The following is a 22,575-nucleotide window of genomic DNA, read 5'->3' on the forward strand; positions in this document are numbered from 1 at the left end:
GAGCCTGCCCACCACCAACCCAAACAGGAGCCATACCTGACTGTAGTTGAGGATCTTGAAGACAGACTCGGAGACAAAGAGGATCTTCCCTCGGTCACATCCTACGACAAACAAAAATCCATCTGCTGCCTAATCAGGAGAAATGGATAATCAATTTATCACACTTTAGGAAACACGATTTGTAATCACTCTGATAGCAAATAAGGACTTGGTTTGCTAAGTATCCAAAGCACAGAACTGTACTCATTGATAGTCACAGGATGCTCACAACTAATGCATCAGGAGAGGAGTAAGATGCTCTCCCAGGCAGGTCCAGACACATAGATCATCTAATGATTACAGGGGACGGTCCAACTGAAGTAATTTCTGTTACAACAGTGAATTCACTTTAAGACTTTTCCTTTGAGAGTATCAAGGTCCGGAGAAGTCCTATTTTATTGCTTTAATCATAACTGTGTAGAATCACAGAATCTGAGATTGAAAGGAACCTTTAAGATCAAAACCCCCTCTCCTGTATCCTGACCACCATCTATCCTCAACTTGAACGCTTCCGTTTACAGAGCATGCTCTTGAACAGTGCTTCTCAGCATGGGGAGTGGTGTGTTGTTTGTTGTTCTTATGCTCCTGGTCGGGGGGGGGGGGGGGCGCTGGATCAGGAGTCTTGTTCTCACCCCTACTCCAAATGATTTTCATGTACAAGGATTGAGAACTACTGTTCTTGACTATCATTTCTGGATCCAGGGCTGGGCTGCTTATATCCTAAGGGAGACAAGAAAAGCAAAGCAAAAATTTCTCCTACATTCTCCTTCCCTCTTCACCTTAAATACAGGTAAAAATCTAAAGTCCCAAGACAGGCATATGGATATTGAGACAGGATGCCGTCAGGCTGAAGCAGATAAACACCAGAGCTGTAGCGCCTGAGGTATTAGGCTCCGTGGCCTCTGTGTGAATGCTGCCCACAGCTCTGCAGATGGCCAACCACTCAGCTCCCGCTGGGGGCCTCCCAGCGGCGGGGAGGGGGCTCCACACTCAGTCACGCACTTGCATTTATGCTCAGCTCCCACAGTTCTAATTCAACATCTTTATTCACCAGTCCTTGGTCTCTTCTTGGGAAGAATCTAGAGAAACTCCAATCCCCTTCCCACAAAAGGGTCTTGGGGGATGTACTATAATTCAAAGAAGTAAGAAATGAGTTAATGTGCCAGAGGAAAACCACGGCACACGCACCAGGGCGGCCATGAAGGCGGCAGGAGGGACCGAACCACCACTGCCGAGACCGCGCCAGGCCCCTCAGCCGGAAGGGAGCTGGGGCTGAGCTCCTCCTAAGCTAGCACAGGGGCGGGGGAGGACAGCGGAGAAGAGACTTTCCAAGCACCATCTGCTGGAAGCCTCATTCAGTCAAGAGCTAGGGTATTAATAACTTCGGCACCGCCTTGCAGGCAATCTCCCATCTCACAGAAGTGTTTTGAGGCTTTTCACGGATGAAGTGAAGTGGCACAGAAGGTGCCTCGGAAGAAGCTGCCGATGACATCCTGGAGGGAATGCTGGGCAGAGTTGGGCCTGAACCTGTGACATCAACAAAGTGGGTCTCAACACGTCCAGGGAGAGCAAGAGGGCTCCAAAGGCCAGCGAATCATCAGGGAGGAGAGGCTCAACACGTTCTGACTCGGTTTCCCTCAGGCAGATAAACGCCACCAGGTGAAGGAGCTGGGTCCCAGGGGACAGCAGATGAGCAGAGACTAGGAGAATGCCACCAGCACCACGGGGCCACATGGAGACAGGACAGGCTCCCTCTCGGGGAAGGACAGGCTTAGTAAGGGACACAGAAGCCCTGGCGGGGTCCGCCTAGTTATCAGAAGATGGGGAGGTGGAGTACCCAGCCATCATCCACTGCTCAGGCTGACTGCTCCCTGACACACCATCATGGAAGCCATTTGGAAAGCTCTCAGTAGAGAAAGCGGTCCGTCAGACGTGCACTGGGAAGGGAACACAGAAGTCCAGTTCCCGCGGCTGAACCGCTCAAACATCTGAGCGGACCCTGCCTTCTGTTGAAGCAAATTCCTGGGCACTGGGTACCTGGAAGTGGCGAGGGATTGGACCGTGCTTCGTCACCACGGACGCACGCCAGGGAGGGCAGAAGAGTTTCGTCAGGAGAGACACATCACCACTGTGTCCTACAGATGCTGGAGGACACGGAAGCACAGGAAAGGCAAACCCAAGATGAGGTATTTAGTTTAAATGGCAGGAAAATCCTTGTTCCATACCCTGACAAGTGTGGGCATTGGACAGGAAATTTAGAAAAGGAGAAAGTTATTGAGCATTTGCCATTACAAAAGAAGTTTATATTTATTATATGTAAATATATATAAACATATAAACCTGTTATATATAATAGGAATTTCATATACTTATATATATATATATATATATATTCAAAATAAAACACATTTGTGGAGGGCGCCTGGGTGGCTCAGTCGGTTAAGCATCTGCCTTCGCCTCAGGTCATGATCCCGGGGTCCTGGGATCGAGCCCCACATTGGGCTCCCTGCTCGGCGGGAAGCCTGCTTCTCCCTCTCCCTGCTGCTCTCCCTGCTTGTGCTCACACTCTCGCTCTCTCCGACAAATAAATAAAATTTTTAAAAAACAAAAAAACATCAAATTAGCAGTATGGCAATCAGGACAAGCCACAGGATTTGTGGGGCCCAGGACATGATGCCCTTCCAGAGGGCAAGAGCAGAGCATTACACTCCCGGTGTGGCCCTGTGTGGCTACAGAGGCTGCCACCCGTGAAGCCGGCCCTGGCGGTTTCTCCAGAGATGCTGCAGGCACAGTGTGTATCTTAACTCCAGCAAGTCCTCCCTGAGAATAGGGATGGCTTGATGAAGGGGGATGAAGAGAGGAGTGCAGAGCTGTGCCCTGAGGGAGGCAGCCCAGGGACCATCACAGACTTGCTGGGATGCCCGGCCCCCCCACAACGTGTTTATTGTTGACTTGGATGTACCCAGAACAGTGCCACGCACACAGAACTAAGTCTCAGAAATATCTGGGGCATTAGTGAACGAAAGACATAGAAGGCATGCCTATCAGATGTACCAGTCACAAGAAGCCTTGAAGGATCACTAATGACTAACTGGAACGTAAGACCATCCAATAAATATTTTTTGACAGAAACAGAAGTTCAAAAAAAGCAAACCACACCTATACAGGATGGAAAAAACTTGGCCTCACAATAATCCCTAAGAGAGTGGGAGGGACGGTATTACAGTGGTCCAAAACGTGGCACTAATATGATGGCTTCTACGGCAAGGAGGGAGCCAGGCCCTTTCAACCCCAGGCCAACCAGACCACAGCTGAAGTTCTGCACTGGGTCCTGAGAGCCACTTCTGAAGGAAAAATCTAGCAAATGGACGTGGCTCTGGAAAGTGTGTGTGGCCAATGCTGATGGGGGACTCTTGTCCGCCTCTACTGTGGAGGCTGGAAAAAATCTAAATCCTTGCCCTGAAGCTAGTGGTCATCAATTAACACCTTCCGGAGAAGCTGACATCTACTATCGGGCTTTTAGGAAGGCATATCCTTTCTTGAGAAAGGGGACAGCTGGCCCGGACCCTCCCCTGCCCCTTGTTTCTGGCTGGTGTGGCTACACCGAGGAAGCAGGCTGCACACGAGCTCGGCACGACCGTTCGCGAAGACAGACAGAGCCTGGCTCCGGCCACCCTCACTGAGCCACCACACCAACCCCTCCCGGCCTACCGCAGGACCGGCTGTATTTGGGAAACAAAACCCTATCTGTTCATCAGGTCATCTGTTCCTTGCAGCTGAAAGCTTTCCAACTGAGAGAACATGTCAGGAGGGGATGGACAGAGAATGCTGGAGTGAGCACACGGGCCAGACTTACAGAGGACCAGAAGACAGGCAGAGAGGAAAGTCAGGGTGACGACAGAGTGGCCTCGAGCCTGAGGCCTGGCAAATGTCTGCTGAAAGCAAGGTGCCCAGATGCCATAGGGGCTTAGCAAGCGACGTCCACCCTGGCTGTGGGGGGACGGAGGCGGGTGACATTTTTCTGTTTTTCTGTTCACAATTGGCCAGAGGGCAGGCTTCTGAATCCCGTTTCTTTCCCTTCAGTTTCCAAGTTGGTCTTGCTCCACCCGGAGGCAGACCTAATGCCACATGGAAGCCAAGCTCTCGTGGTGCCACCTCTCCACAGAGACGAGCAAGACAAGCGAGTGCGCTGGTCCAGAGGGGACAGCCTCACCGCCCCCATTTCTTTTCCTCCTTGGGCAGAGAGGTCTTTGGAAGCTTTCTTGCTTTGATGGGATTTTAGTGTCAAGATGTATGTGGATGTTTTTGTGCTAGCGGTTAGGTGAGGAGAAGACAAATTCTCCGCTGTTATCAGTGCCTGTCCCTTTCTAAAACCTTCACGCAGGAATGGGGTTCTTAACTACCTATGTGTACAAAATCCTGCCTCCTTCCACTTAAAAATCACAGTAGCCTGGGCCTTCCATTTTTGTCTAAGCAAGAGTGGAAGGACTGTGGGGACTGTCCAGACAGCTGTGGAGACCCGAAAAGACGAAGTCAGCCTCCAAAGGCCCAATGTTTAGACATCAAATTCCCACACTCTGGTACCTCACACTGAAATGTGTAAGCATGGATAAGACAAGCTCCTAATTGTGACATACCCTGAGAATGAGGTGTTTCAATTCATCATCTGACAGAAAAGTTGGTTTGTAGTTTGCTTCTGTGTATGGGTTGGTGGCACCTGAGGGAGGAAAAAAAAAAAAAAGAGAGAGAGTTGGTACACTTTCTATTCAGGGAATGGCTCATAGCACTTCACTGCCTCCGACCTTCCAGATGTGGCCTCGTCCCTACCACCTGGGACTTCAACGTTCTCTCCTTTTTCCTTAACAGACACAGGGCTAGATCGGGCTTCGGACAGGATCCATTGAAAAGACAACACTGCTGCCCACAGGGGACCTAACAGGTTTGCTCTGGTCACTGTAGGGGAGCCAAGAGGTCATAGATGGAAGTATAAATCTGCTTCAGAGAGAGAAGGCAGCTTTGGAAGTCAACCGGCAGAGGCTCCTGGGAGGGTTCCCTCCTCCCAGGGCCGACATTAAATGCGTCGTCTAGCAGTCCCTCAAATGACCACGCTGAGCCTTCCTGGGAAATCACCCAGGCGGCCAGGCTCTGAGTAAATAAATATACTGTAGAAGGCATTTAGTGGGAGTGCTTCTTCATCAGGGTGAGGTAAATGAGCTTGGCAACCCAGAGAAATGCATTACTTCAGTGAATACAACTCTGGCTCCTCGGGCTGAAAGGGGACAAGATGCTTAAAAGGCCATCCGTCTGGCACCATATAGAGAACACCGTATAGGAAAAACACCGTACGAGAGAACACCATACAGGAGAACACCGTATAGTAACAGGGAAAAATGCTGGCAGCAAATGACCTTGGAATCTGCAAAAATGGTTAGAACAGTGAAGAAATAAAATGGAAAAGATCTGTAGCAATTCTCAGTACCACGGCGAAGGAGGAGGTTGACAGAATGTGTCTGACTTTCCTATCAACTACCAAGGCACACACTGAGCCACATCCCCGCTTTTTATATAACTCGAGATTTGTCCCTCGTTTCCTTCCAATTTAATAAAAAATGAGCTTATAATAATTTAATCCCCACAATCTTCCCTAATAGTAATGTTTAGATGCCACCCTCACAGCACAGGACACGATGCTGATGTGTCTGAACAGTGATCAAAAGGCAGACGAAACCGGCTACTCCTTCTTTCTGGTGGCTTTGTGGAAACATAAAGACGCAATTCTTTTACCACGCAGGTCAGAGGTCTGACTGAGCGCCCACTTTCCAATTTCCTCAAAGGTCCAAGACAGGCCATGGGACATGCCAGGCCCAGCGTTCACTAGAGTGCCTGCGACACTGCAGCTTTCCCCTGCGGCCTGGGTAAGTTGCTTCCACATTTCTGCCTCTGTGTTCTCACCCATCCCACACTCAGAAAAGAAGGAAAATACTGCCTCCTTCTTAGAGAGTCTATCTGGTTTGGGAAAATTCCAGGAACATGAAAATATCATCAGTGTTCATCCCTGACAGTAAAACGCAGCAAGAACCATCAACCAGTGACTCACTCTTTAAAGGAGCCACGGTGAATTTTCCCCTTAAAAACAGCAACAGACTTCTCTGCGTCACCAAGGGCACCTGCATGTCTGATGGTGATCACTGGGCAGGTGGGGCCCAGCGCACAGACACAGGCAAGATGTGGGTCCTCCCCGACATGCACGTAGCCTGCCTATCACATACACGTGCAGACGCGCGCACAGACCACAGCCTCTACTCCCTGGGGATGTAGGACCGCAAAATCCCAAATGGACACCCACATAAGCTCAGGAATCACTTCATTTGGCATCAGGTCTACTGCCGGGAAGGACAGTTACTCAAGGCTACACACTGGCAAATAATACACACGGTCCTGGGGACTCAGGCACACCCTAGGCAAGGGAGGGAACATGTGTGGGCAAGGGCATCAAGAACAATAAAGTCTTACCTCGTAATGTTTTCATGTGCTGAACGGCCATCCTCAGCACAGTAAGTTTATCTAATTTCCTGGACATGGCATTGCACGTGGGCACCAAAGAAGCCAATTCATCAATGAAGCTGTTCATTTTATCCCGACGCCTCTTTTCAATCTGACTGTGAGCTTCCCTGCACAACAACAGGAAAAATGATTTCTAGAAAATGAAGTCGAGCCTCAAGGAGACAATGACAAAAATAAGTTATCACGGCTTCTGACATTCCCCCGACAGGGCAACGTTTAGAATCTGCGCAAGGCTTGGAACTCGGCTTTTCTACTAAAGTCACCAAAAAAAGTGGCCTCACTGCGCGGGGTCATTATTGTTTGTATGCTTACCTCATACTTAGAATTAGGAAGAAATACTACAAAAACTGTCTGCTCAGAGTAAACTGGATTGGCAATTTCTCCTTTCTTTTCCTCTCAGCCTCTGTAAAGTTGGAATTTAAGATGGGCATGGAAGGAAAGGGAAGGGAGGTAGAGTCTGCAAAGAGCAAAGCATCCAGAATGGCTTTGCGGGGGGAGCGGGGGAGGCTGTAGTCCTGCAGAGATCTCTGAGGTTTGTGAGGAGCCCGCTGTGTGGCCTGTCAGAGACTCCCGACTGAGTCCCTAGGTAACTAGTGCTGCCATCTTTGGATCAACCATGACTCCACCAGGACACAGCAGATGCTCCGTCTGTCCCCAAGAGCTTCCTCTGAAGAGTGTCACACTCTTTCCTCCCAGGAGCGGCTGCCCGTCAAGGCAGGAGGATGCATCCACAGGCACACATGCTCTCCCTGACTGGTTTGTACCTGCCATTTGTGATTGTCCCCGATGGAGTGCATCACCAGTGGAAATGTCGTTTGCTGCCATAGCAACAGAGCCACCAAGAGGGACCTCCCACCACAGCTAGGCTGTGCGGGGAAAGCTAGAAGTCTCAGGCCAGTCGAATTCTGCAGCCCTGGGTCTGTGTCATGACTGCCTCAGATGGCCCTGGAGTCACTGGCAGGAGGGCAGACCCACGTGGATGGGGTCAGCAAGTGTGGCTGGAGGCAGGAGGCACCGAGTTCGAGAACCTACTCAAGGGCGCAAGCAGCCCCATGCCTCCCTTGCTGGGCAAGAAGGACCGCTCTGAGAGGCAAGGCCCGGCCCGAGAATGGAGCCACTGAGCCAGGTCTACTCTGGAGGGCCCTCGAGTCAGGAAGGAGCAACCTGCTGGGGAAGAGCTTCAGCCTTGTAGGGCTTTCTGCTACTTCCAAAGTCCCCTGCAGGTTAAACGTGCTTAGGTAGCCAAGAGTGAAGGCCAACTCAGTATGGAGAGGACAAGCGGCAGGTGGCCACAGCCAAGGCACCCCCACCCCAATCCCCGAAGGGATGCTTAGACCGACAGGGACCAGACACACAGAGCCGGCTCAGCGGCACTCCGAGCGCCCAGAACCAGGACGGTGTATAGACAGGTCCGCGCTTACCTTGCATTTTTGATCCTTCCTTGGTGCTCTGTGTATTCTAACCTGGAAGGGAAGGGGAAAAGAAAAGCAAAAGATCAGACACAAACCCTGGGAGACTAATGGCAAAGTCACACATCTCTCTTTTCTTCCCAGCTTCATTCATTTCCCTGCTTAATCCCTGTCATCTCTCTCAACACACAAGGGCTCTTATTATCCACACTGGGGGCTGGGCCCAGAGGAGAGCATCTTGAGCTCCCAGGCTCCCAGCCTCCTTGCTTATCCCCATCCAAGGACACAGGTGGGACCTGCACCAAGTAACAGAACATGTAATTATGCAAGGAAAATAGCAGGATGAACGTCACGACTAGGTTCATGGTACCTTCCGTGAGGGTCGTCTTTGTCTGTGTCCATGCTTTCTCTGAAAAAACAAGAGAGAACATGAGTATCTGTCAATAAACACATACAAAGCTGCTTCTTACAACATGGAAGGCTCTCATTTATCCAGAAACCAAATAATCAGAGAGTTCAAATATCCACAGTATTGATGATTGACGTAGACTAGTCAAACAAACACAGCTTGCCCCTACAAACTAGGACCGGTTTTCCAGATGATCAAACAAAAATGACGTACGGCCATCAACAGAGCATGCTGTTAACATATTTTATGCCATATTTTGGAAATCAGGAATACAGAGCATTTATGGAAATTCTTAATCAGAGTGTCCAAATAACTATAATACCTTATTCCCCTCATCATTCTGGATAAATGGAGTTTATTCATTTGTAAAATATACCAAGCCTCAAATATACGTGTGCATACATATATATTTGGTGGGAGGGTGAAGTGAGGAGGGGAGACCAAAGAACCCACAAAGAAGCACTGAGCAGAGCCCTGAGGCAGCTTGTCAAAGACACGGATACACAATGTTCTGGTTCTCAGCCAGGTGGGAACCCCCAAGGCCCGAGGAACTGGGAGACAGGGCACGAGTGGGGCTGAGGGGCGTGGAGCCCTGGTTGGCAGCAGAGGATCCTGGGGTCACAGCAGGGATCTACCCCCCCTTTTACAGACTCCAGAGATCCAAGTTTCATGGCACCTCACGGTTTAGTAGAAAACAAACTAGAATCCTCCAAGGAAGGGGTTCCAAATCCCCCTGGGGTCGGCTCACACCCTTCTCCAGCCCCTAAGTTTATCACCAGGAAGGCACTGCCTGGCACCTGGGCCTGTCTTTCTCTTTTATGCTGGAAGAAGAGAGGCATATGGCCCTTCAAACAGTGTAGTCCCAAGGGCAAAAACAACTTTTCTCAGGAGCACTGAATCACAGCATGGGCATTCTAGAACAGGGGTTCCCAACCAGGAGCCCTTGACTGCCTCACAGGCAGAGAGCTTGTCTAGCTAGTCCTAAAGCACAGAAGACAGGATGCAGGCCACAGGGGAAAACCAAAACTCTCCCTCCCCTTTTGTCTTGGCTTGTATCTGGTCACTGAGGCCAGGATAATCATCCCAGGTGAAGAGAGTTCCGCCTGACCGATCAGACACATTTAGCACAATGAAATGACAGGGAAAGGGATGAGGGGTGCTTAATAGGGTCTCCATGAATCACAGAAGATTTGTAAACGGGGTCCATGAGGGAAACCTGGAGCTCTTGGGTGGGGACAAGGTTGGAAACCACAGGTTTAGATAGCAGAGGTCTTAGAAGGCACCAGTGACTCCATCCGCCCAAGACAAGTGGTCCGTGGAAAACATCTCCTGGCCTCCCTGTTGGGGAGGGACTGCTCCAGAAGAACCCTCTCAGTCCGCACACCCACTCTCCATCCCCTGGGCGTTGGCTTGCTCAATCATCTGGGATCACTTACATATTAATCATAGCATCTCCTAGTGGGCATCTGACCTTCAGCCACTGTGCTCCCCAAATTCGACCTGTGAACTTCAGCAGAAAGGACATCTGCTGTGGGGGAGATACCTCCTTGGAGATTTTTCCCTCATTAAACAAGAGAAAACCTCTTAAGTGGACATGGAGAGAAGATTCCACGCAGTTGCCTCAACAAAACAAAACGTGCCTTTGAATGTTCTATGCGGCAGTCTATTCCCTGGGCGTTTGTACAGATAGAGTTGACTGTAAGTGTGCAAATTTACTTACTCAAAAGAAAAGTCATCAAGTCTAAAAAGAAACAAAAATACTATTTAATAAAACAGGTACATACTAATTTGAATAATGTTTCAGGGCAATACCAATGTTCCTATAGAACTTTCAGAGACAACCTGCACTCACTCCTTCCACAAACATAATTAAGCAACTGAGGGCTTCCTCAGAGAGAGCCTCAGGCAAAGTCCTCTTTGAAACCACTGAGATTACATCCAGGGGCTTAGCCATCTTGCTCAAGGGAGCCAAGGAGGGCAAAGGAAAAGGGTGAAAGGCAGACCTTGGCTTTAAGGCTCTTCCTTTTCCCTTGATGTGGAACAGTTTGGGGAGGGGAGGGGGGATGGGGTGCCTCAGCAGGGCTGGAGGCTCCCTCCTGCTTGCAATCCAGGGGGAAGATAAAAGCAAAAACAAAACAAAACAAAAACAAACCCCACTGTGGGGCCACCTAGACTTGGATCTTTCATTTCCATCCCTTTCCACAAAGAGGACCCCTTCTTCCAGGAGGAACAGCAGTTGGCCCCTCGATGTGCAGGGAACGGACACCAAGAGTCCCAGAAGGCCTTACTGGTAGTCGGTAGAGCTGCCTTTCCGCTTGCGGTTGCAATCCATGCTGCCTGTGCCGAGGGGGCTGGAGAGCAGGTCGGTGGGGCCCGGGGACATGAAGTCACTGATTGTTGAAGAAATGTCCATTCTCTGGTCGGCCATTGGAGGTCTGGGACTGGTACAAGGAGGCACAAAGGTGATTTCTACACGTTCTCTCTGCCGCGGCGGAGGGCCAGGGTGGTCCCGCGGAGGGTTGGGGACTGGTCTACTGCACCAACACAGCTCCCCCAGGGCCAGCTGGGGCAGGGACGCAGCGGGCCGGAGAGGACGGTGGGCATGCTTTAGGAGTTAGCATAGATAATGCAGGTTAACCTGCTCACATATTTTTAAGATTTTATTTATTTGACAGAGAGAGAGCACAAGTAAGGGAAGCAGCAGAGGGAGAAGGAGAAGCAGACACCCTGCTGAGCAGGGAGCCCGATGCGGGGCTCGATCCCAGGACTCTGGGATCATGACCTGAGCCGAAGGCAGATGCTTAACCAACCGAGCCACGCAGGCGCCCCCTGCTCATATTTCTGATGAAGATCCAAAGTTCAGAGCAAGTGGCTAGCTTCTCCTGCATCCCCGTGCCAGGGCATGCAAGAACAACTCCAGAACTCAAGGGCTCTAGGACTTGGGGCCCAGGGCTCCTCCCATGGAGGGGACCAGATATTCTCTGACAGTTCTAATTTTATTTACTTCCAGTCCATAAAATAAATATGATTTACTGGTTATCTTTGTGTTTTTGTGACTTTTGTAAAAGTCATAGGAAAGCAGAAAATATCCTTTCTCAGACCATGGGTCCCTCCCAGCAGCCGGGAAAATATGGTCGCTGTCTATCAGTGGGCCACGCAAAGTCTGTCCTGCCTTCCCTGACTAGCCTTCACACCTGCCAGGAAAACCTGCATCAGGATATAAAGACATTGTAGACCAATTTGCAATACATTTTGAGAATTTATGTTTTATAAGTGTGGAGTCAGCCGGCCCAAGAAAAGAGGCTGCCAAGTACCTTGCAAGGGACTCCGACTCCAAACCAAGTTGAAGAGGGCCACGCACTGCCCACAGACGGGGTCCCAGCTCCACACCACGTGGCTGGGGCTGTCACTCCCTCTCTCTGGGCTCAAGTTTCTTCATCTGCAAAGCAAGAGGGGACTGTGAGTTCAGTTTCCTGATTACGGTTCTGCCCACAGATGAGTGCACCAGGGTTGGGTGTGGGCTAACTTTTCACTTTCACAACCACTGCCGGAGGGAGCATCTTTGTGGTCTAACTCCAGGCCCTGGAGCTATTATCGCTCAGTCTAAAATGTCTAAAAGCAGGACAAAAGGGAACACACATGGTATGTCTTGGTACGTTCTGGAACACCGTGCTGTCAAAGAGCTCCAATAATTTATATTCCCAACAAGAGCTCCTGTCAATCTGAAGGAAAGCACAAAACCCCACTGGTTTTTACTTGCATTTTTAAATGATTACGGATGCTGTCCCTATGTTTATAGGCGTTTCTCTGGTTTCCTTTGTGCCCACTCATGTCCTTCCTACCATATTTTCTTCAGTATGGATGGGCCTCCTAACTCATGTGCACCTGCGCACCTGAGCCTGGGGGGAGACAAGCACACAATGAACTGGCCACTCTCACTTTCCACCCACAACCTCTCACACCTCCAACACCAGCTCTGCCCGGTGATCCTTGACTCTCCTGCTCCATTTGCTCCGCGCCCCCCGCCCCCCCGGGACCAAGAATGTCACACCCTCTCTCTTCTCTGCAAGCCTCCGACAGCTCCCCACCCTCACTCTCGGCAGATACTTGGCTCTCTACCCCACTGAGTAAAGGAAGCACATCCACTGGCCCACCCAGACGCTGCTGGTTAGGAACCCCCGCCGCCGGCCGCTGCCACCCCCAACGGGTGGGCACTCCATCGTCTCTCGCTACTGAAGACCAGCACCCTGCAATTCTCTCCCTGCCGCTCATCCTGCACCGTCCACTTTCCCCACCCTACTGGATCACTCTCGTTTGGATACAAACAAACAACAACTCTCATTTCGGGGAAAAACCACATATTTTTTTGAACTCCATTCCCTTCTAGTCAGTACCCCATTTCTGTTTCCAATTCCTTTCCTCTTACTCAGTACAAGGCAACTCAAATCAGGCTTTTTGTCCCCATCATTCCAACAGAACAGCCCCTGTCAGGTTCCCTGGCCAGCTGCTCATTGCTAAATCCAGTGGCTGGTTCTCCATTCCCTCCTACTTGCGCCATTCCAACATCTGCTAGAGCTGATCTGTCCCTCCTGTCTCTTGGCTTTGGAGAGGCCACCTTCTCATTGTCCCCTTCTATCTCGGTGGCCACTCTTTCCATGCTGGTCTCTTTTGTGGGTTCGTCCCCCTCCCTCGCCTCCACATGAAAGTCCTGCAGATGTCCTCAGACTTCCTCTGTCTATAGCCACTCCCTAAGAGATCGGTCTAGCTCCGCTGCTTCCAATATGATCTAGGCTCTGAGAACTCCCAAACTTACACCTCCAGCCTGGACCACTCCTGAATTCCAAACTTAGAGGACCATTTCCCTGAGGTCTCCCTTTGGATATACAACAGAGACCTAACTGAAACATCAAACCAAACCCCTGGTTCTCCCCAAGCCAAGCCCCTTAGTGATGCTCACACTTCTGAACGCTCAGGCCCCAAACCTGTCATCCTGACTCCTTGCTTCCTTTTACAACCTGCACCCAATCCGTCAGAAAATCCCAGCAGCTCAACATTTGCAAAGACATCCAAATTTAACCACTTCTCTCCTTTCTCCTTCATATTTCTTCTCAAAGGTCACTTCGGCAGTGAAACTTCTCTGAATATCCATATACTGCAACCTCCCCCCAATCCACCCTAACCACCCCCCCCAACCTTGCTTCATTTTTTTTCCATGGCCCCTATCCATAATCAACTTATTTACTTCCTCTCCATTAGACTATAAGCATCAGAGGAGCAGGGATTTTGTTTAGTTAACTACTTGCACCCTAGTAGCCTACAACACTTTCTAGCATATAGTAAGTACTCAATAAACAGATGTTGAATGAATAAGTTTGCACATTATGAATATTCATTCCTTGTTTGTCACAGATGTCATAAATACCCACCCCCTTTTTGCCTTTTAACTTGGCTTGCAGTATTTGTGATACTAAAAGTGACGTGTTTTAAAAAGCAGCCTTTTTCACCCCAAAATAGAAATATCCTCTTTACTAATATTTTTATAATTTTATTTATTTGGCACTTAATCCATTTGGAAATAACTTTTGGTATACTCCCTAAGGTTGGAGACTTCTTTCCCTCCAGTGGATAGATAACTGTGCCAACACCATTTACTAGACCAGACATTCCTTCACCAATCATTTGGAATGCCACCTTTATTGATTTACTGTCTATTTCTGGACTTCCTATTCTGTTCCTTTGATCTAGTTACTTCCAATCCAGTACCACACTATTTGTTATAGTGGCCTCATAATACATTCTACTATTAGGTAGAACAAAACCTTTTCCTCTTAGGACTTTTCATTTTCAGAAATTTCCTGGTTATTCCAATTACTCTTTGGGAAGCATTTTACAGTCATTTAATCACACCAAAGGCCCTGATGGGCAGTTGCTAGAAGTTATCATTATCACGGACATGAGGAGAAGTAGATGAGGGAGGAGTACAGAGTCCTTCCTTCAGGGTCTTGGTGAGCCTCTGGGCCGCCTGGCAGACATGGGGGGGCCACTTCTGGCCCCCACTCCCTCTTTATGAACAGCTAGACTGTTGCACGAGGTGGACTCTCCCCCAAGTTTTGGGCTGCAGGGAGAAACCACACTTCCTGAAAGAAATACCATGGAAGCTGCCCATGACAGTAGGTGGGGGCTGGGGTTGCGATTTTATTACCTGAAATTACAGTTCTTAAAGCTCAGATCCACCTTGGGAGGAGCAAGGGGCCACTGGACTTATGGGTCACCTCAAAGCGATTTTCATGTTTTGTCGTTTCCTTTCAGGCAGTCAACTTCTTCCAGAAACCTACAGCAGGGCCCACAAGAAAAGAAAACCCACACAGGTCACTTGGGGCGGGGGGTACGTGGAACAAGCTCCCGTCAGTGAGGGGAGAGGCTCAGCGGGCAGCCTCCAGCCGCCTGCTCAGCCAAACTGGGAACACGTGAAGCAATCTGGCAGGAGAGCTCTTCGAGGACAAACAATGCTTTTGAAATGATTAAACATGGATTCTTGGATGCGGCCTTACGGGAAAGAAGATAATTGGACTTTTCAGTTCTCCCACTGGGTCAGGCAATACAATTACTAGCGAACATTTATTGACTGTGTGCTGGGCGTCAGGCACCGTTCTGACGGTGTTATGTAGACTCACTTACTGAGGCCTGAAAATAATTCTCTGAGGTAGATACTCTGGTTTTTTTCACTGGTTGAGAAGACGGAGGCAGAGAGAGACTCAAGGAGGACACTCGCCAAGGTCACACGGCGGGAGGGCGCAGGGGCTCCAGAAGCCGCATCACCGCCAAGGACAGCCGCGCGCCCGCCCCACCGGCAGACAACCAGCGACCACGGCAAGCGAGCATCCAGGAGGCATTAGGCCGGACACATGTGCACAGGCCCATCTCTAAGACCGCTGGAAGCAAGGCAAGACGCTTAAAGACCCTGTCCGGGAAGCTCAAGCACAGTGCGGGCGCCCAAAGCGAAGGGGAGTCAGTGGTGAGAAGGCGCGCCCGAGTTAGCAGACGGCCTGCGGCCCTGCCTTCTCCTGCTGGCGGGGGCGGGGGCGGGGCGGGGCGGGGCGGCGGGGGGGGGGGTCTCCGCTCCGCCCTGTGGTCCCTGCATCTCCGAGGAACCGGCTCCACAGGCGGCTGCGCCTGCCCTCCTACCCCCTCCCGGCTCCACCTTGAGACGGCAAGACTCAGGCTGTGAATGGGCCTTTCCGGACCTTTCTGAAGTGAAACTCCTGGGCTTGCACCTTCCGCTGGCTACTTCTTGCAGCTCTCCGATTACCTGGGGCTTGATCGTGACAGAGGTCTTCAAATGCATGTCCAGGAACAGGGCTGCTCTTGTCCTCCTAAGTTACTCCCCTTTGCTGTCCGATTCAGACACCCTCGCCCTCTGACTCTGGGAGCCAGTCTGGACACGTGCAAAGAGCACGACGGGATCTTGGGCTTCCAGTCCCTAAGCCTCCGTGGAGCAGCCCCCGGACACCAGGTCCCCAGGGCAGTGCTGCCGGAGCGCTTACCGTATGCCCTTCCACCTCGGTCTGATTCCCCACCCAGGTCCCATGCTCCTCTCCAGCCCCCGGATGAGCAATCCGGGACCCACGTGGGCACCCTCTCCTCCCCTCACCCCACTAGCCTTCTGACGGGCAGCCCTAGCTGCTCCCCTCTGTCCCCTGGCCACTGCCTCCATCCAGGCTGCTCTCCTCCCTACACTCGCCCCTCCACGCCCCGGTCACAGACAGGACACCCCCTTGTTTAAAACACTTCAGTGGCTTTACTGCTCTGCCCCGAGCCTTCCAGAAACGCCCTGCCAGGAAACATCAAACCTCCACAATGGGCTTGCTTGCTCGCTTCTTGTCCTGTCTTGCCCTGCTCTGCCCATCTGATGCCCAAAGCGCTAGGCCACCGGAATACTTAAGTTCTCAAGAGCACGTGGCCTCCACTGGGCCCATGCTGTTTTGCAGGTGTGGCTCCCTTGACCCACCTGGTGAACTCCTGCTTTCCTTTCAAGTGCTCTCAGGGAGCACCTGCTCAGAGAAGCCTCCTGCCTCTGCCCGTGCTGCTCTGGTCCTTCTCCTCACACCTGTGGCCCCTCCGCCCCGTGAGCTCACTGTTGGGGGGCTCCCAGTACCATACCTCACTCACTTTCCCCCACTTCTCCGAAACTTAGAAGAACCTTCTCCGTACCACACTCTATATACAATTTCTTACCTGGACCAATTGTTCCAATACTCAAATTTACTTTATAGAAATAATGAATGCTGGCATAAACTTTGTCATTATATTTTGCAAAATAAAAATCAGAAGGTCTTGCCTGGCTTTGGGCTCCCTGCTCGTGGGCAGTTTGCTCTCCCTCTTCCCCTCTCCCCGCTTGTGCTCTCCCTCTTGCTCACTCTCAAATAAATAAATAAAATCTTTAAAAAAAAATCAGAAGGCCTTTCTTATATGCTTAGACCAAGTAAGGAAGTTGAATCAGCTGTGACAAGTATTTCTGGAAAACTGTTTTCTCTCCAAGAAGGTGTTCTTAGATGTAAGACAATGAATGAAACAACAAAAGAGAGGAAAAAAAAAAAAAAAACCTCTTTCTGTGCTATTTCCAAAAGAGAACTGAGCCCAGGGAGGGGGCTCCAAGAGACCACAGGTAACTGGGAGAGGGGTCCTTGCCAAGGGGAGCTCAGGGCCAGCCTTGGTGCTGCCATCCAAGTGACACAGAGTGAAGATTCTCTGGGGAGAGCCTGGCCTGTGGTTCTGGAATCGCAGGCCACATGTGTGCCCACTTCTGAGCTAGAGACTTCCAAAGCAGGGAGGCGGGGGGAGGCTCCCCGGATGTCAGAGGAAGCGAGGCACGAAGGGACTTGTGCAGTGTGCTTGGGGAGAACTTGGTGATCCCCCTGGTCCCCCCTCAGTCCCCTCATTCTCCTTGGAGCTCAGGGAGAAGAATCTCCGGGGCTCCACACAGAGGAGCACGGGGGCTAGACGAGACGTCCCAGCCCCGGCTGCCCCTGCAGAGACACCTTGGTAGGTGAGGGTGTCAACCACTATTAGGCGCCCACAGCAGACACAGCTGCTCCTCTGAGCAGAGCGGGGTGAGACTGAGCAGCCCCTGAGAAACCCACACATGTCATTTACAGGATGACCACACAGAAGACCACCGATCACAGATGGGCATCTCTCTCTGCTTTCCCTCCTCCCTGCCCCAGCACCCCAAAATGCTACAAGAAGGGAAGGGGGCGTGTAGATTGCTTTGCGGTTCACACTCTTAGCTGCCCCTCCCCGCAAGGACAGCCTGCAGGATGCCCCAGGCTCGGGCCCGGCCATGTGACTGGCTTGGACTGATGAATGTGAGCGGAAGGGACAGTCCCAACTCTTGAACAGAACTTTTACCACGAGTTCCTTTGTCTGTGCCGAGACTGGCAATTTCCTGGATAGATGCTCCTCCTTTTGCTGAGGTCCCGGCTGGATAGCAGCACGAGAAGAAATAAACCTTTGCTCCTGTCAGCTACTGAGATGGTGATGGTGTGTATTCTAGGGTGACTGACTCTTCTGTCTGCCCCAGAACTTCCCACTTCAGCACTGGAAATCCTGCCTCCCAGAAAACCCCTTTGTCCCAGACAAAGCAGGCCAGTCGGTGACCTAGTGGCTCTGGCCGTATCTATCCCTCATCCAGAGCTGACTGACACAGGCAAGATGAAGAACGCACAGATGGGGTGAAGGAACCACAGATGGAGGAGCCCCTGATCTAGGAAGAGGGAAAGGGGGCAGAGGTGTTCCCACCGGACTCGTTTTAGCTTCACGATAACCCGTATCCCTTAATTGTGCTCACCATCCCAGTTTTCCATGTAAGGATTGAGGAGGCAAAGCTGTCTTGCTCAAGATGGCCCAGCTAGCAAGTGGGGACTGCAACCCAAGTGTGCCTGGCCCCATATTGGTTCTTCTGACTACCACACCACTGCCAGTCCTGCCTCCAAGACCACCCCCACAAAGTAAAATATAACGCCCCCCAAAACAAGCCTTCCTGGGGAAGGCATGAGGGGAAAGAAGAAAAAAGCAATCCTAGTTCAGGAGAGCCACAGAACCTGAACCACGTTGTCTCCGGGCTTCCTGGCACGCAGGGCGGAGAAGGAAATGTTCAGCCCTCACACTCGCCGGGAAGCATATCCTATCACTTCACGGGGACAGACCGAGCAGGGAGGCTCTCTCAAGGGGACCTGAGCGATGTGCTGCCGAATGGCTCTGGGGAAACCAGCCCTGTGAAAGAATAGAGTGCTTCCCCTTTTAAAATGGGACCTCAGTGAAAAGCTGCCCCCCTCTTGCCCCTCCCCTCAGGTGTGCCAGCTTTTGAAGCCCCAGGATGTCACTGGGACAGTGACTGTTGATGATGGTAGCTTAATAAAAGGGCACGGTTTGGAAAATATGGAGGCTCGTGAGTGGGCATCCTTGATTACCCTGTCTACTAGCTGTCTGCTTACTGATCTGCTTCCCCCCAGCCCCAAACTCCCCAGTAAGGGCTCCTGTGTGGCCACTGCTGCATCCCACTAGCCCTGGGCACAGATGTGTTCCAGAAGTACTTTCCCTCCCCAGCCCCGAGAGCCATGGCAGGTGGCCCTTGGCCGCCCCCTCCTCCACATTCTCCACTATGTGGTGCTGGTGCCCGGCTCCAGATTTACTGAGGGAATGGAGGAGGACTTGCTCTGGTCTGTTCAGGTGGTGGTGGTCTTCAAGCAGAGGCAAGAGGCTAGAGGGGCTCTGTCTCCTCGGCAAGTCCACCTTGGCCCGCCATGGTTACTCTGACTGCCTCTGGGGAGTTCAGCTGCCTTGCTTTGCAACAGATGCATTTAGAGAATGTTCACCCAGGGAAACCAGATGCCCTGCACCTAGGGTAACAGGTGTTTGCATCGGGATCATTCAGCAAGCGTTTCTCTAGCCTCTGGGGCACTGGGGACACAGGGAGGAATCCGCAGTCCTAATGTTCAAGATTCCCTCAACCTAGTTGGAGAGACAGGGTCTAAATCCAGACGTGACAGCATGCTCACTGCCATAGGCAGGGCCGTGCTTACAGTGGCGTGAGCTGTGCCTTGCACAGGATGCGCCTCGGCTTTTGCTAAATGGCAGAGATTTGTGGAGCCATTCCGACAAATTCCCAGCAGGTGGCAGTCAAGTGTTTCGAGGAAGGAGGGCCTTTCTTGGCTATGAAGCATAGGTAAGGTACAGGAGCAGCGTGGAGGAGAAAATCATGAGCTTATTGATAAGCTGGTGTGTGTGTGATAGGGGTAAGGGGAGGAGAAAGAGCGAGCGAGGCGGTGAGGCTTGAAGTGGATGTCTGCCTGGTGGACCGGGTGGTGGGGAGTCCGTTCTGAGCCAGGAGAGCAGCATTTGCAGTGGCTGGCAGGGGCCCCGGGGACCCCAGTTCGTGGTCCTTGTGTACCTGGCCCTCCTGGCAGCTCTAGAGGCTTGGGAATCCCGAAATCAAACACAAAGCAAGGAGGCTGCATTTGGAAGCACGCGGCTTGGAGGGCCAGCTCAGAGGGTCTCATGGGGGCAGGGTCTGTAAATCCTGCAGTACTTCGTCAAGGAAAACAAGGCTGGTTCTTGTGGAAAAGGTTTCCAATACCATCGATGGAGGAGAGTCGACAGAATTCCAGTCTCCAGGGGCTACTGAGGGCTGTTAGAGGGATTTAGAGATGTCATCAAGAGTCACGGCACACAGCATGTACCTAACCCTAGCACAGTGCTTAGTAAATGTTGGTTGCATGAGTGTAAAAGAGACACTGTCTTATACCTTTGCCAAGTCTATCACTGAGGTATAGGAAGGAGAACCTTTCTTCTTTTTTTTAATGTACAGAATAAGAGAGCCTGGCCCTAAAGACTCAGGGGAGGAACACAGTCCACCAAAAGACTTACTGCCTGAAGTTGAAGAAAGTTCTGGAAAACATCTGCATCTTGTTCTAAAGGAAACAAAAGGATGCGCTGCTGTTATTTCATAGTCAACTGCAAGATACTGGGGTGAGGCAGAGCAGAGTCAAGGCTGGGGTGGCCCAGAAGGCGCTTTGAGCCTCAGGTCTGGGCTGTGGATGGAGGCAGGCTAGGACAGGCAGCAGGGTGGGCCCAAGGGGGGGCTGAGGCTCCGAGAAGAAAAGGGATCTATGCCTTCTTTGAGAATGGGGGCAAGGCTGAGAGACAATGGGAAGAAGACCGAGTGGACGCTTATCCAGAGCCGGTGGACCAGGCCTGTGAGGCCCCCAGCACCTCTGCAAGCAGGAGCAGGGCTGTGGCTCTCCCCCGGCAAGGGGCAGGCGGTGTCTGGGCAAAAGGGTAAAATGATGGACGCGTGAAAAGGGAGGCTAGGGCAGTGGTGAGGGCAGGGCCTCTGGAGCCGGACAACCCGGGTTCAAATCCCAGTTCTGCCACCTACAGGGTGTGTGTGCTGGGCCAGTTCCCTGACCTCTGGGAGCGGCAGTGTCTCACCTGTAACAGGAGGAGGCTGCCTCCTCACAGACTGAATGAGCTCCGTATCTGAAAAACACTCAGGATGCTCGTCAGGTTAACTGTGCTTGAGATGGATGACCCCGCGCTGGTGAGAAAAGGGGGGGTAGAAGGCTGTGGGAAGGTAAGCTCTGATGTCAAAGAAAGCAAACGTAGACGAGAAATTTTGAAATGAAGGAGCTCAGAAATGCTAAGAGCAGACAGAGGATGTGGGCTTGGTGGTGGAGTGCTAGCAGTGGACATAAAGGAACTTAACATTGAGGGGATCCAGGACAGTGGGCTCCGGTGACCACGAGGGAGCCCACGAGGGGGCTGGGGAAAGGCTGGAGAGAGGGTCCTGGGGCTGGGGTGGGGGTGGGGGGCCAGAGAACAGCCCAGAGGCCAGCATTTTGCAGCAGGAAACACTGAGGACTCATGACAGTTGGAAAGCTGAGCGTTATTTCAAGAGTCCAGCCCCTCCGTTTTACTTGAATGAAACCAAAATACAGAGAAATAGCTCCTCCTACAGAAAGCTGGGAATAGGGTCACGAGAAAATGAAGCCAATGGGTGATAATAACAAAACTCTGAAGCTGCCCAGAAAGGTGAGATGGAGAAAGCACAGGACAGTGATTTCCCTACAGAGACGGACACCACAGCTGACAGCTACTGCCCAGGGCTGGGCTGCCCGGGTGCTCTTGGGTGAAATAGCGACACCCGAGAAGTGTTGGGGGACAGGGAGGTCGATGTCCCCCTTACGACCCACCTACCATAGGTCTTGCTGACAGGTACGGAGGCCCCAGATGGTTACCATGGGCCCAAGGCCCTAAAGCAACCCATCCAAGGCAATTTCCTGAGCACCCATATATGCCAGGTCGTTTGTACCAGGAAAGAGTTGAGAATTTGAGTAAATTTCCACCACCGATTGCATGTGGCAGTCAAATTTCAATCGAGGACAATGTTGTAATGATGAAGACACTGTTAGTGTGTGGGTCCACAATCATTCATTACTCTTTCAACAAATATTTGCTGAGGGCATCCAAGTGCCAGGCACCGTTGTCCACAACAGGGCTGAGGTGAAGACACAAAGGTCCTTGTCCTCATCTGGTATACATTCTGGTGAGGAAGGCAAGCAAAGGAGACAAATAAGTAAACGACGCTGGGAGGTAGTGAGTGCTGGGGAGAGAGGTCAGAGTCAGGGCAGGAGGAGCTCTGGAGATGGAGGTGGTCAGGATCTGAGGAGGTGAGGCGTGGAGGGAGGAGCACTCCAGGCCAGGAAGAGCCGGCACAAAGGAGGCGAGGGAGCCGAGGGGGTGTCAGAGGACCAGCCCTGGACCAGGGTGGGCACAGACCACATTGGTGCCTGGCAGGCCCCTGTAAGGGCCTTGGCTTTGACTCTGAGAGGAATGGGGGAGGACAGGCTCCCACCTGGGGCTCAGCCTGGCTGCAGGTTGCGAAGAGATTGTGGGGAGGGGGACCTGGGTGTGCAGGCGCATGTGGGGGCAGTGGGGCAGCGTGTGTGTGCAAAAGCACGTGTTGAGTGTGCACACCTGCCTGCGCGTGAGCTGGCACGTGCATGTGAGAGCAAGTGTGCACGTGCACGTGTGAGAGGACCTGCACATATATGCATGTGAGTTGCTGTCAATTCCTGGCATATTCTGAAGGAACAG

At 51.7% G+C, this 22,575-nt stretch overlaps 1 protein-coding gene across 8 annotated transcripts in view; it reads right to left on the reverse strand.

The window, feature by feature from the left end:
- The window catches only part of BMAL1 (basic helix-loop-helix ARNT like 1), a 100,846-nt gene that overhangs the window by 20,802 nt on the left and 57,469 nt on the right, over positions 1–22,575 (reverse strand). For 2 of the 8 annotated variants that reach the window (XM_073882889.1, XM_073882890.1), the window contains 10 exons: positions 14,624–14,752; positions 11,736–11,860; positions 10,710–10,862; positions 10,142–10,162; positions 8,383–8,421; positions 8,025–8,066; positions 6,553–6,710; positions 4,677–4,756; positions 672–759; positions 37–101 (listed from right to left, as the gene is read on the reverse strand). In XM_073882889.1, coding sequence (XP_073738990.1) covers positions 37–101; positions 672–759; positions 4,677–4,756; positions 6,553–6,710; positions 8,025–8,066; positions 8,383–8,421; positions 10,142–10,162; positions 10,710–10,849 — 633 coding nt within the window. In that variant the 5' untranslated portion in view covers positions 10,850–10,862; positions 11,736–11,860; positions 14,624–14,752. Of the gene's footprint in view, positions 1–36; positions 130–671; positions 760–4,676; positions 4,757–6,552; positions 6,711–8,024; positions 8,067–8,382; positions 8,422–9,857; positions 10,121–10,141; positions 10,163–10,709; positions 10,863–11,735; positions 11,861–14,623; positions 14,753–22,575 lie in introns of those variants that run through there. The other 6 variants (XM_025894163.2, XM_025894161.2, XM_025894165.2 and 3 more) reach the window with 4 other exon arrangements.

The sequence above is a fragment of the Callorhinus ursinus genome, unplaced genomic scaffold (assembly GCF_003265705.2).
Source record: "Callorhinus ursinus isolate GAN/ISIS: 27379988/994484 unplaced genomic scaffold, GSC_fseal_2.0 scaffold49, whole genome shotgun sequence".
NCBI lineage: Eukaryota > Metazoa > Chordata > Mammalia > Carnivora > Otariidae > Callorhinus > Callorhinus ursinus.